Genomic DNA, 13,968 nt, shown 5'->3' on the forward strand with positions numbered 1-13,968 from the left:
ATTTAGTGTATATAATAACTTTCCTTCATTATGGATGAGGAAACTGAGGCCCAGGGAGGTTAAGAAAGCTCCCGCAGTACAGCAAACCTGTGAGTTACTTATTTAACATCCACGTACCTCTGCCCCTTGCCTCACGTCCTTCTTCCTAGCAGGAGTCTGGTACCCAATTCCTCCACACAGCCACAGGTTTGGCTCAGGGGAGGCTGAACCCCTTCATGAGACCAGGAGGTAAAGCGTGATGGCTGAAGGCCACTGTGGACACCTGTCCATTCCCAGTGATGCTGCAATGTAATGTAAAAAAGTCTGCTGGGGAGCTTCCGAGAAGGTCTCCTCCCAAGTAAAAGACATAAGCAGTCATTCTTCTTCCCTAGCCATTGCTTTAACTATGTGGATTTCTTAAGTTTTTAAATGCAATTACTCAATCTCCTTATGTAAACTTTAAGTCAACTAAGTCAGCCTCCAGTTACTCTCAGCCAGAATTATCCTAATTTGCACACAGAAAGGGTGACTTCACAGACCTCAAAGATGTCACTAGTCTAGCTCTGCAACCTTCTCCTCTGCAACACTCCCACCACCCAGCACCAACACGGAGCAGGTAAGAGGTACTTATTAAGTTCAGCTAAATGAATAAATAGATGAACGAAACAGACAGAATTTAAGCTCAGCTTTCAAAGTCAAGGAAGGTAAACTTTATGTCCAGTTGTAAGTGAAACATTAGGGACCGAGGTAAACACCCTTAATAAATCTAAAGCCTGCTGACTCTTAGATAAGATCAAGATTCAATGTAACTGGAAAACACAGTCTATATTAGAGCAAACAAAGAAATTCTGTAAGCACCCGTTATGAGTCCGTATGTGTCAGAAGACTGGTACAATGAAAAAAAATCACAAAAGGTTCTGTGCCTGGAAGCCCCTTTGTCTGTAAGGTCTACAGCACCTATTAGCAATCATGCAACAGCCCACTCTGTCTTCCATCTCAACCTAGATCCAAAGGGGCCAGCTTCTTAACACACTAAAGGTTGGGGAGGAGGACAAGGGGGAGAAATGACACCTCTTCAGCACTTTAGGTCCAGTCCAGTTTTCCTTCAGGAAAACTCAGTCCTTGAATGGCAACAAGGTCCACCTTCACAATTCATTTGCATCACAGGACCCCTCCTGCACCCTTCCCACCCACCAAGGGCACCTGAGGAGCCCCGACCTTTGGAACCTGAAGGATACCCTCCAGGCCATTACAAACAAGTCTCAGGAGAGTCCTTGGCAAACCATACTATTGCTGGCCAGGTACCTGGGCTGACTTCAAAACAGGAACCTGAAGGTAAGAAGCCCTCATCCTATTGCCAATCCCCATCCCCAACTCCAAGAAAATCAATGAGGCCACTTGTTATTCACAAAGAGCCACTCACTGCAAGACATGATAGTCACTTTAACTTCAAGGCTGCAAATACTTGCACCTTTTCCACATAAAAGCCTCTCTTTATCTGGTCACAGGGCCTTCTCTCAGTACACTGAAGAATAAGGGTGTTTTGATCTCCAACAAAAATCAAAGAAAACTCTACTTGCTCTAGAATGAAATGTCCAAAAGCCACAATGTGACTGAGTGTCTTACTGGAAACCAAGGGATCAATCATGCTGATGCCTCTCAAAGGACCCACTTTGATCCCTGAGGTAGCCCAGCCACCTAGAAGAGCATCCTCTTGCACACGGCTTACCTTATAATTGCTAGAGTTCACCCAAGAGGTAGCGAGTCCATCCACAAGTTTGTCTAACATGGTCTGGTCATGCTCGAGGTCGGCAGACTTCTGTTTGTCGGAGAAATAGTCTATCAGTTCTTGGCCAACCTGCAGTCGTTTCCCCACATCCTTCTGCAGCACCTGTGCCAGGCAGGCCTCCATGCGAGGCTCCATGGCGGAATTCCAATCCAGAGCCGCGGAAGCTAGAGGGCGGTGGGGGTGACGCCCTCCCCGTGAGCAGCCCCCGGAGGCGGCCTCTTTGTTTGCTGAAGGTTACTAAGAGCCTGTGTGTCAAAGATGCAATCCGGGGAATGGCAGCAATGCACCATGTGTGGCTGAAGAGCAGCTGGAAGGATATTAAAAGTCCAATTTAAATAACTAGTAGGGGAGAAAAGAGTGAGTGGCAGAGTGACGCTCTCCTCCTGGGTCTGAAATACTTCATAATTCAGCAGTCCATTCTGAAAAGCAAGAGAAGAGAAGGACACATCAGCACAGATAACAAAATGCTCAAATGTTGGGAAACATTTAATCAAAGACAAAGCATTCGCGCTACAGGATCGTTTATAAGCACAAGTGGAGCGAGAAGCATGAACACTTGGCAACCATGTCAGAATAACATAATTATTATTTTTATCAGGAAGAACGTCGAAGCCCAAAGCAAACAACCAATGAGCTTCACAGTTGGTGGGTTGAGGTTTTCCACAATTTTCCAGCTTGTAAATGCACCCGTCAGGAGAGCAAGCTTTTGCTTCAGCTGGATGATTTACGTGTAGCTTAAATTCTGCTCCCCACCAAAAACCAAACACCACTGTGTCTGAGGCCCTGTATGTACTGCAGCCTGTCTCTCAGTTTCCTACGATCCAAGTGCCAGAAGTGAGGCAGGCTCCATAGAAACACCACTGACCAAACTGGCTGGCCCAGTAACAACAATCAAAGTCAAAGGCAACACCTACACCTGCTCAGCAGCTTTACAAAGGGTGAGCAGGTAGTGGTCCCTGCCTCCTCCTCCAGAGAAGTGACCAACAGGGAGAAGGGGAGAGGCTCACATTCTGACCCCATTCTGTTGACACAATGTTCTCCAAGGGCAGAAGCACCAACGGGGCCTGGTGTTTTGCTACAGAATCAGGAGACCTGAAAACCACTCTCGGCGTAGCACAAAACACGTGATGTGAGGAGGTACCAAAATCATTTTTACTAGACAAACTGAACGGGCCAACTATTTAATCTACAGTTCCTGGAACAATTGTACATATTAATTTTTTAAACATCTTTTCTCAATTCCTAACCCAAGAAGATGCACAGAAAACCTATCTTCAAGATGCAGCAACCCTGACACTGTACTAATAAATAGAAATGTTCTTCATGGCAACAGTCAATGTGAACTCTCAGGGGTTCAACAGGTAAATCTGACCTTATAAATCAAGTAAGATTTAAATTCAGGGCAGGGTAACTCTTCCAGTCTGAGCACAGGGTTTCTCTCCCTTCCTGTCACCCACCCCACCTCCACCCCATCCCTACTCTCAGCAAAAAAGCACAGTGCTCTTTCCAAGTCCTAGAATAAGAGATGAGTCAAGTCATCCAATGAGGAAAACACTCCTGCAAAGTCCCTAGCCCCTGATTATCCATCTTCTGCTTTCCTTCCAATCAAGAAGCCTTGATGTCTCACGTGGCAGTCCTTCCTTAAGTGGAGGAGATATCACTTTCCAGTCATGTCCATGCCGTGGAACTTGTCCCTCCTTCACAGGAAAGGTGTTCAGATACAGCAAAGCAGCCGTTACCCTTCACTCCAATTTTGAGTCCAAACAAAATATCCTCACTTCCTTACTCAGCTCCCCTGTCAGACTAACGAAGGTATCAGCAATACATGAAAACTGGAGAAACCAACAAAACCTTTTCTTTCTGGGCCCAATATTCGCCAAGAAGCTAGTTAAGGTCAAGTGTGTGGTAGATTAAAAATGGCTGCAGAGGCTTTGCTGCTCCTCCTTCACTGAGATGGAATCTCATCCTCTCCAGTGACCCTGGGATCAGTCCTGAGACTTGCTCGGGCCAGTGGAAAATCAGAGATGGCAGAAATGATCTGAGATTTGACCCTGGAACGTGCGTGACTGCCATGCTGTGAGGAAGTTGGTCTAGCCTCCTGAACATGAGAAGCAATTAGAGGAGAACCAACTCGCTCCAAACAGCAGCCGGCAGCAACCACCAGACATGGGAGTGAGTCCACGGGGGACCACTCGGCCTTACCAGTCACCACCTGACTGCAGATACACAAATACATCTAAGGAGACAAAAACCACCTGGTCAAACCACAGAATGATGAGTTAACTGTTCACTCATACTTTAAGCCATCCAATTTGTGGTGCTTTGTTATACACCAGCAGATAACTGATCACTCCTTCTTCCTCTAAACATCTTTCATTCACAGTGACAAGAATTTCATAGCCCTTACTCCTTCAAAGGGCCCAAAATCAACAGACACTAACCAGTAATGATGGTGACGATATCAGTTTTGAGCATCAACATGAGGGGTCAGGCTCTATGCCAAGATGATTTATACAGTTTATCTCTGATTCTCCAACCACTTCTATAAAGTAGGCGTTAACACATCCCTATTTTACAGGTGGGGAAACTGAGGCAAAGCTAAGTGATTTTCCAAGGTCGCATGGCCATAAGTTTCCCTTTCCCACCTTCAAATCCGTTATTACAAGTCTGGCCTAGTTCTGTCCCAACTCAGGGAAAGAAGGTCAGACTTCACGGTGAGCTGGGAAGCAACAGGCCAGACAGCAAAGTCTCCACTCCCAAGAGAGGAAGGAACCCATGCATTTAAGGCTCTTTCCCGTTATTTTTTAAAATACATATTATATAAAAACTTCCCCTTCAGCTGGAATTCCATATGATTTCTAACAAGTAAGTACATGCTTCTTGATAGTAATTATGCAGTAAAGGTTTAGCACACTCAAAAGCAGGTCACAAACTCCTGTGTATGAAATCCAAAGAATGACACTGGAAGCCCCAAAGCATTAAGCAAACTAGGTCCTCTTTGTTCTTTTTCTTTAATTAAAAAAAAAAGTAATGGGTGATCCTCCCTTGCACAAAAGCACAAGACCTCTCCCCTACTCCTGTCCCCCAGCCACGTCCCTACAGAAAAGCAAAAGGTGTCGCTAACTTCCCGTGCCTTCCTTCATGGGTACTTTTAGCTACCCAACAAATAAGTACATGTGTTCTCCCTCTGCACCCCCAGGAAGAGTTTCCTAAGTATTTATAGTTACATCATAAGAAGCTGCGCAATTCTGCTACAGGCCAACAGGAAGAACTTAAAAAATACCAGCTTCAACAAGAATGAAACACACAGCAGGACAGCCTGATGTAAGGGACACATGTTAGACAGCCTCCAGTCTTGACTCTGTACTTCCAGGGTGGCAATGGGGAGATTAGTGGCTCCACATTCATTAAATAAGATTCAGGATCAGAAAAGCTTGCACAGGGCATTTTTTAAAAAAATAGCTCTTTCTGGATCCTCTTCCTTATAGCTACTACTCTATAGCACTCAGGTCAACACCATAAAGGAGTGAAGACAACGGAAGGTGGGGCAGAGAACAAAATCAGCTATGAGCTCTGAACTTCCAAGTCTACTACTGGCTTCTCCGTAAGAGAAGTTAAACAGGTAGGGCCATTTTCACTAGTGACTTAGAACAGTAACAAGTTAACATTTCTTATGAGTGTATGACTGGCTGGGCTCTGCAGCAGGTTCTTCTGCTAATCTTACCTGGGATCACTCAGGTAGCTGCTGCTGTCTGCCAGCCTGACTGAGGCTGAAGAGTCTACAATGGCATCACCTACATGTCTGAGGTAATGATGCTGGCTGTTGGCTGGATCTCTTGCCACACGTGATCTCTAACAACTCAGTAATACAGTCTGTAGTTCAGTACATGTGGTTGGAGCATTCCAAGATAGCAAAGGGAAGATTGCCAGGCCTCACAAAGCCCAGGAGGCAGAACCCGCAAATCACTTCTGCCACAGTCTACTGTCAAAGCAAGTCACAAGGCCAGCCCAAAATAAAAGTGTGAGGAAATGGATTCTACCAGTTAACAGGAGCCTCAAAATAATGCAGCAATGTATTTCAACCTTACATGTGCACAGTCAGTAGATATCTGTACAATGAATACCTAAGTGAGGTAAAAACATTTATCTTCTTTGTTTACCCATCATCTTGATTACCTTTATTTACTCAACAATTTATGATATATCATATCTTACCACAGTAGAAACATCTACTTCTGCTTTACTGACTATGCCAAAGCCTTTTACCGTGTGGATCACAACAAACTGGAAAATTCTGAAAGAGATGGGAATACCAGACCACCTGATCTGCCTCTTGAGAAATCTGTATGCAGGTCAGGAAGCAACAGTTAGAAATGGACATGGAACAACAGACTGGTTCCAAATCGGGAAAGGAGTACATCAAGGCTGTATATTGTCACCCTCCTTATTTAATTTACATGAAGAGTACATCATGAGAAACGCTGGGCTGGATGAAGAACAAGCTGGAATCAAGACTGCCAGGAGAAATATCAATAACCTCAGATATGCAGATGACACCACCCTTATGGCAAAAAGCAAAGAACTAAAGAGCCTGTTGATGAAAGTGAAAGAGGAGAGTGAAAAAGTTGGCTTAAAACTCAACACTCAGAAAACGAAGATCATGGCATCTGGTCCCATCACTTCATGGCAAATAGATGGGGAAGCAATGCAAACAGTGACAGATTTTATTTTGGGGGGCTCCAAAATCACTGCAGATAGTGACTATAGCCATGAAATTAAAAGATGCTTGCTCCTTGGAAGAAAAGTTATGACCAACCTAGACAGCATATTAAAAAGCAGAGACATTACTTTGCCAACAAAGGTCCATCTAGTCAAAGCTATGGTTTTTCCAGTAGTCATGTATGGATGTGAGAGTTGGACTATAAAAAAAGCTGAGCCCCTAAGAATTGATGCTTTTGAACTGTAGTGTTGGAGAAGACTCTTGAGAGTCCCTTGGACTACAAGGAGATCCAACCAGTCCATCCTAAGGGAAATCAGTCCCAAATATTCACTGGAAGGACTGATGCTGAAGCTGAAACTCCAATACTTTGGCCACCTGATGTGAAGAACTGACTCATTTGAAAAGACTCTGAAGGCGGGAAAAGGGGACGACAGAGGATGAGATGGTTGGAAGGCACCACCGACTCAACGGACAGGAGTTTGAGTAAACTCTGGGAGTTGGTGATGGACAGGGAGGCCTGGTGTGCTGCAGTCCATGGGGTCGCAAAGAGTTGGACACGACTGAGTGATTGAACTGAATTGAACCATAGAAGATACAAAAGAAATAACTATAATCCATGACTTGACTTGAAAATGCTTCCAACTTACTTGGAGAGAACAAGATATACATACTCACAAAAAGCTTGTCAGTGTTAGAATTCAGTACACACAGGATACATAGCAGACTTCACAGACAGAATGCCATACTGCCACATAAGGGCTATGAGTAAGTACTGTAGTCACTTAGGGAAGGGATAGATCAAGAAGGCCTGGAAGACCACATTAAAACCATTTAGACAAGGCTCAAGTGGAGCTCTGTCCTGAAACATGGACAGGATGTCACACATCAGTTAAGGCACCTGACCAGGGAAAAAACATAAGCCAGCGAGGGAGGTGGGAACGTGTGAATAATGGCTGAGGGGAGAAGTGCGGTGACAGAGACAGCCAGACAACCTGTAAGGAATGGGCAGGCGTTATTTCCCACTTTGAAGACAAAGAAATGAAGCTTAAGGGACTTCACTGGTGGTCCAGTGGCTAAGCATCTGCACTCCCAATGCAGGAGGGCCTGGGTTCAATCCTTGGTCAGGGAACAGGTCCCCACATGCCACAGCTAAGCCCAAGCACTGCAACTACTGAGCCTACAAACTCTACAGCCCGTGTACCACAACAAAGACCCAGTGCAGCCAAAACGAACAACTTTTTTAAAAAAGAAAAGAGAAATGTGGTTTAGAGGGGAATTCCCTGATGGTCCAGTGGTTAGGACTCTGAGCTTTCACTGCCAGGGAACTAAGGTCCTGTAAGCCACTATGGCGCATGCAACCAACCACAACAACCACAAAAATACACCCCAAAACACTTTCCCCAAGATTTAAAAGCTAATAGCTATCAGGCTGTAATTGAACACCAGATCTGCCTGGCCCTAAAGTTAGTATTATTTTCGTTATACTACGATACTGTACTACTGCCTCACTAAAAGTCCACAGCACGGGTACTTAAGAACTTAAAATATGAAAACATTAGATAGCTATAGCATATGGAGCATGAGAAGTAGAGGATTAAGAAACAAGAAATCAAATTACAAAGCACTCGGGAAGCTGTAATAAAATAATATTCCAAATCACAGCATCAAGAACTACAATGTAATATTTCCAGCACCAGTGAATCAATAAACATATCAAAAGTCTCCCTGGCAGAATCAGAGAAAGCAGACAGCATACCTGACAAGCCAACTCCGAAAGCCAGAAATGAGCAGAATTTATTCATACTCATCAAAAGCAGTTGTTTCCATCAATAAGACAAGTTTTTGTACTACAACAATCTAGAATTACAACACGGTGTGGACTTATACAGACATTCCAGGCAAGCCTCTCTCCCCCCAGGCCGATCTGCACCCCACTTGCCAGCAGCCACAAGGTCACTCAGTGAGCTGACATTCACTTTGGACCTGCCAGGTGACACATGTACTAGGCTAACTCCAGGAAAGCACAAAGAGTCAAGGCCCGCAAGGAGGTCATTGCCTCAAAGGACAAAAAGACAGAAATACAGATTATGGTGGCACGGTAAGGATAGACCTAAACCAGAGGCTTGAAGAAGGTGCTGTGGTGGCAGAGAAGGAGGACACTGCCTGAGGGAATCCAACTGGGCGTTTCAGGACAGGACCTGCCCCGCACACCAGGCAGATGGGCAGCCACTCCCGGGGCCCGGCTTCCACGCCTGGGCCCACACAGATGCTCCTCACCCAGAGCACAGGGAGCCTCCAGCTTCCCTGCCTCCTACCTCAGCTCCTCTCATTTCTGTAGGGGCTGCACCCCCTAGGGCTGACGACATTGCTCCTTCCAGCTTTCTGCTCTCTACAGCAGCACATCTTCCTGTCTCTCAGCCCCTCACCATGCGATCCTCCTTCCCCACCACACCTGCCCATCCCTCCAGCTCTTCTGTTCAAGGGCACTGCTTCAACCTCGTTAATCAGATAAACTTCTCAATCTCACTCCCCTTTTGAGTCTGGATTAAAGTCCACGTGGGTGTTAACAGCATGCACTACCCTCCACTCTCTCTCTGTAGTAGTTGCCTAGTAATCCCAAACCTTGGGCGAATTGATGCTCTGAACCGGCTGCCTTCTCAGGCCTTCAGGGGTGACCGTGTGGAAGAGAACACACACATACCCAACCAGTCTGGTTTTAAATTGATCATCTCAAACTTCACAAAGGCCCTGACCACCAGCAGCATTCCCACTCACATTCTCTGGGAAGCCTGTTTGCCTTTCTGTAAGCACCCATCTACCCTACCCTACCCTACCCTGCAGCTCTCTCTGGACAGCCTCACCTCCTGCTCCGTTGGTAAAGTAGGCAGGACCAGACAACTGAGATCTTCACCAGCAAATCAGGACAGCCACTGGCACTCCTTTGATAACGGGACAACACTCTTGTTTGGCCTCCTCGACCTTTTCAGTTGCCTGCTCTCTAGCATCTGCAAGCTCTCCCTGATCGGCTCCTTCCCAGCAGCTGAGACTATCTCTAATTCATCCGTTTTTAACAGGCCGTCTTGAGCTCACAGGCCTTCCATCAGTGACACCAGGAAGAGTGAAGCCCCTTTAAGCAGATGTCTACACCAGCGAGCTGCACGGAGGCATTTCTTGTTCACCCCTTGGCTCTCTCCTCGGGTTTCTCCTTGTCAGGATCACCAGTGACCGCCCTGCTGGCAGATCCCAGTAATACTTTCCTCTACCTCACTAACTCCACCTCTCAGAAGCATCCCAAAGCTGACCACTCCTTCCTTCTGAAAAATTTCCCATTTCCATGAAAACAAATGAGCACTGCCTTGCTGTGACTCCTCTGGCTGAACACCTACTCAAGTTTCTGTAATCATCTCTGTCCCTCTTCCAGAGCTCTGGTGAGCAGCTCAGTCCAAAGCCTCTCCCCTTTTCACTTGGCTCACCCCAAAATAATTTGCATCCATTTCCATAAAAACTTTCAAAGCCTATAGAACTGATGACTCCCAAATTTGAATGCCTGGGTCAAATATCTCTGAACACCAGGCACAGGCACTGTCTTCTTTTCAGTTCCAAACTCTCTACCACTTCAGAGCCTTCACTCTGTTTATGTGGCTGCAATGGGTCTTGGTTGCGGCATGCGGAGTGGGATCTTTATTTGTAGCATGCCAAATCTCAGTTGCAGCACTGGAACTCTTAGCTGCGGCATGTGGGATCTTTTCCCCTGGAACAGGGATCGAACCTGGTATCCCTGCACTGGGAAGCAATGGACCACCAGGGAAGTTCTAGGACCTTCACTCTCACTGTTCCTTCTGCCTGAAACACAGTCCTGATGCCTACACTGCCCCGTCACCTCAGCTTCAATGTCACCTCCTCGGCAAGCCCTTTAAAGACCACTCTAGGGGGTCCCTTACCACTGCATCCTGTCCTCTTCCTTCAAAGCACTCACAACAAGTTGAAATTTATCACATGACTATTTACCTATTTGCTGACTGATTTTCCCACAGACTGTCAAACCTTATAAATGAAGGGATCTTGTTTATTTTGTTAACCTAATGCCTACAACTATGCCTGGTACAAACACAGCACTCAAGAAATAGTTGTTGAATGAATAAAGTCTGCTTAAGTTGAAAATCAAAAGAAAATACTCATTGGCAACCATTACTGAATTCAGTTTCTTCTTGGGGAGCAGGAGGTGGGGGCTTGGGAGAATGCAAAAAACATTTCAGATAAAAGGAATGTGTAAATATATGTGGACAAAGCACACACACAAACAAATGACACACTGTGGCCTATTCAAAGGAAAAGAAGCAATTTGGAAAGGCCAAAGCACTGGTTCCCAACCTGTAAACACTACTGACCCCGCCCCTGAGGTGAGAGATGGAGTGATTAAAATGCTGTCTGAGATTTAAATTTAGTGCAGACACAAACCACGACTTATCCACAACCTAAGTATCCCTAGCCATATTTTCAAACTTATGTACATGCAGTTATGAATCTTTAAATGCAAAGATAACATAAAAGTATTTCTAAATTCTTACTTTTGAGCCAGATAACTTTTCTCAACTAACATACCAGAAATCCCACTTCTACAGAGTCCCTGTAATGCTGGACACTGAAAAAGAGTTCTTATTCTCAGAAAGTCTGGCGCTGAGCAAACAAGGCCCAGCAGTCAACTGGGCACCAAAGGCCAACAGTGCTGTGGCCTTCTGGAAGCTCTATACATGTCATCTTGGAAATGCAGAATCAGGAGACTCTGGGTGGGCATACATTTATTGGAAAGATCATTAAAATCTGGAATTACTCAAGTTATCACAAGAATACTCTGTGAGAGGAAAAAAAAAAAATCTTGTTGAACTCCCTTCTCCCTCCCTCCCTCTCTCACTCACCCCAGAGTGAACAATAATTAACTACAGTGAAGTCAGGACAAAAGAACAACTCTAATATATGATGTAAATGCCCAAAAGTGAATAAAAGGATAAAGTTCACGGTGTTAAAAGGGAAGGTCATATGAACAGAAATAAATCATTAATGTTGGCTAATTTCTGGTACTAGAATCATATATTTTTCTTTGTACTTTTCTGTATTTTCTAAATTTTTTCTATGAGGAATATAGAAAATATATGCTACTTTTATAATTACAAAGAGAGAAGTATTATTTTAAAATGAGGCATTACCATTTGATACTGAAGGAAAATCTCCCTTTCAGTATTACTGTGTCTGACTCTTTGTGACCCTATGGACTGTAGCCCGCCAGGCTCCTCCGTCTATGGGATCTTCCAGGCAAGGATACTGGAGCGGGTTGCCATTTCCTTCTCCAGTTTAGTATTACAGAATACAATATATAACTGTCAATGAAGTGTAAAACAAGAAGTCTTAAATTCCCAAGAAAATGGAACTGGTGGATTAGTTACTTCCACAAATTATGTGGTTAAAAACTACATAATGGACGAGACAAAAAGTACAGAAATTTAAAAAAAAAAAAAAAAAGCAGCTCCACATTACTATACGTGCTGCGCTGTGCTGTGCTTAGTCGCTTAGCTGTGTCTGACTCTTTGCAACCCCAAGGACTATAGCCCACCAGGCTCCTCTGTCCATGGAGATTCTCCAGGCAAGAGTACTGGAGTGGGCTGCCATGCCCTCCTCACATTACTGTATATATACTATTAAAAAATAGAAGAAAATAAACACTGCACAAGAATGATTACTACCTGCCTTCACTACTATTTTAAGGAGGTAATTTTTTACAAATTTTTCAGATAGTTTAAATATTTTTTCTGTGAACTCTAGGAGAACATAGTTTTACTTTTTGTTTCTCCTCTGGTTGATAATGAGAAGAACTGCTTCTATTCTACCCCTCAAAACTTCCTCAAAGGTGAAACAAGATGGACATACACTGAGAATTGCTGAAGCATGTTGATAGGTACACGAGAATATGTTACACCATTCTCTCCACTTTTGAACATGTTTAAAATTATCTGAAATTTTTAAAAACCCAAAATACTTTAACTTCTTCAAAAGCATTGTAAAGCTGAAGTCCATGTGGAAAAAAAATACCTGCATAAAAGTAGTAATTAAACAAGTTTAGGATATGAAATTGCATTATATATATAGTTATACATATAGCATATACAATGTACAGTATGACATTTATATACATATAGTATGATATAGCCCACATGTGAAACAATTACAGGAAAAAAAATAGAGTACGTAAAAGATTAACATGTAACCTCTGAGGAACAGGTTTATGTGAACTTATCTCCTACTTTTTAGTAACTTCCTCTAGTTTTCATATTTTCTACAAAGAAAAGACAAACATTTCAAGTGTTAAACAGAAAAGCAGTTATTTCATAACATCCACCTTATTCATTCAACAACTGTGAGACCAAGAGTAATTAATTGATGAGAAAGATATCTCTCCACTGATTGCTGACTTCTCCCACAAGACAGATGTCAACAACAGCATACCAAACCGTTATACTATAGAGACAGTTTCCCTGGGTAGGAGAGAACAGTAATATAGATTACAGATTCCCAAGGAAGGGTCTTACATGAAAACAAGAGACCTCGGCAGAGAACTACTTGTTAGAGAGACAAGACAAGCCTTATTACAGTGACGAATACGTTGGCTCCTCCAGAAAGAGGGAATCTGTATTTCCACTCAATCAAGCAGCATTTACTTTTGCTTTTTGGCCACAACATGTGCTATGTGGGATCTTAGATCCCTGACCATGGATCAAACCTGCACCCCATGCATTAGAAGCATGTAGTCTTAACCACTGGACTACCAAGGAAGTCCCACAACATTCACTTCTATTGTATTTTTCAAAGACCGTCTCATACAGTTTCATAGTAATGACCAGTTTTGTTTCCCATTTGTTTACTATACTAGTGAAAAATAGATCACTAAACCTGAATGACTCCTTACAATGACTTTTAGTAAAAATGACTCCTTTACATGATTTTTGAACTATAAATCATGAATCATTAAATTCTTCCCTTTAAAGTATATGTAATTCAGCAGTTGTAAATAAATTCACAAAGTTGTGCAACCATCACCATTACTTAATTCTAGAACATTATCATTCCAAAATGAAACTTCTATCATCCTTTAGCAGTCATTCTCCAACCCGCTCTCCCAAACCCATGAAAACTGAAAATCCACTTTCTGATCGAATGGATCCGCCTACTCTGGACACTTCATATAAACGGAGTCATAAAATATGTGTCTTCCATGTCTGGCTTCTTTCACTTAGCATACTATCTTGAAGGTTTATCCATCTCATTGCATGTATCAGTATTTCATTCCTTTTTGTGGCTGAATAATATTCCATTGAATAGCTGTACCAGAATTTGCTAATGTAGTTATCTGCTGATAAATATTAGGATTCCGTCTACTTTTTGGCTCTTTATGAATAATGGTATCAACACTCCTGAAGAAGTATTATGA

General features: G+C 43.5%; 1 protein-coding gene across 20 annotated transcripts in view; it reads right to left on the minus strand.

Moving 5' to 3' along the window:
- Positions 1-13,968, minus strand: part of CLASP1 (cytoplasmic linker associated protein 1) — a 274,282-nt gene that overhangs the window by 223,448 nt on the left and 36,866 nt on the right. For 17 of the 20 annotated variants that reach the window (XM_081576019.1, XM_081576021.1, XM_081576032.1 and 14 more), the window contains exon 2: positions 1,709-2,187. In XM_081576019.1, the coding sequence (XP_081432145.1) occupies positions 1,709-1,903 (195 nt within the window). In that variant the 5' untranslated portion in view covers positions 1,904-2,187. Of the gene's footprint in view, positions 1-117; positions 466-1,708; positions 2,188-13,968 lie in introns of those variants that run through there. The other 3 variants (XM_081576042.1, XM_081576038.1, XM_081576028.1) reach the window with 2 other exon arrangements.

The sequence above is a fragment of the Giraffa tippelskirchi genome, chromosome 3, assembly GCF_054371585.1.
Source record: "Giraffa tippelskirchi isolate mGirTip1 chromosome 3, T2T-mGirTip1v1.2.pri, whole genome shotgun sequence".
Classification (NCBI taxonomy): domain Eukaryota; kingdom Metazoa; phylum Chordata; class Mammalia; order Artiodactyla; family Giraffidae; genus Giraffa; species Giraffa tippelskirchi.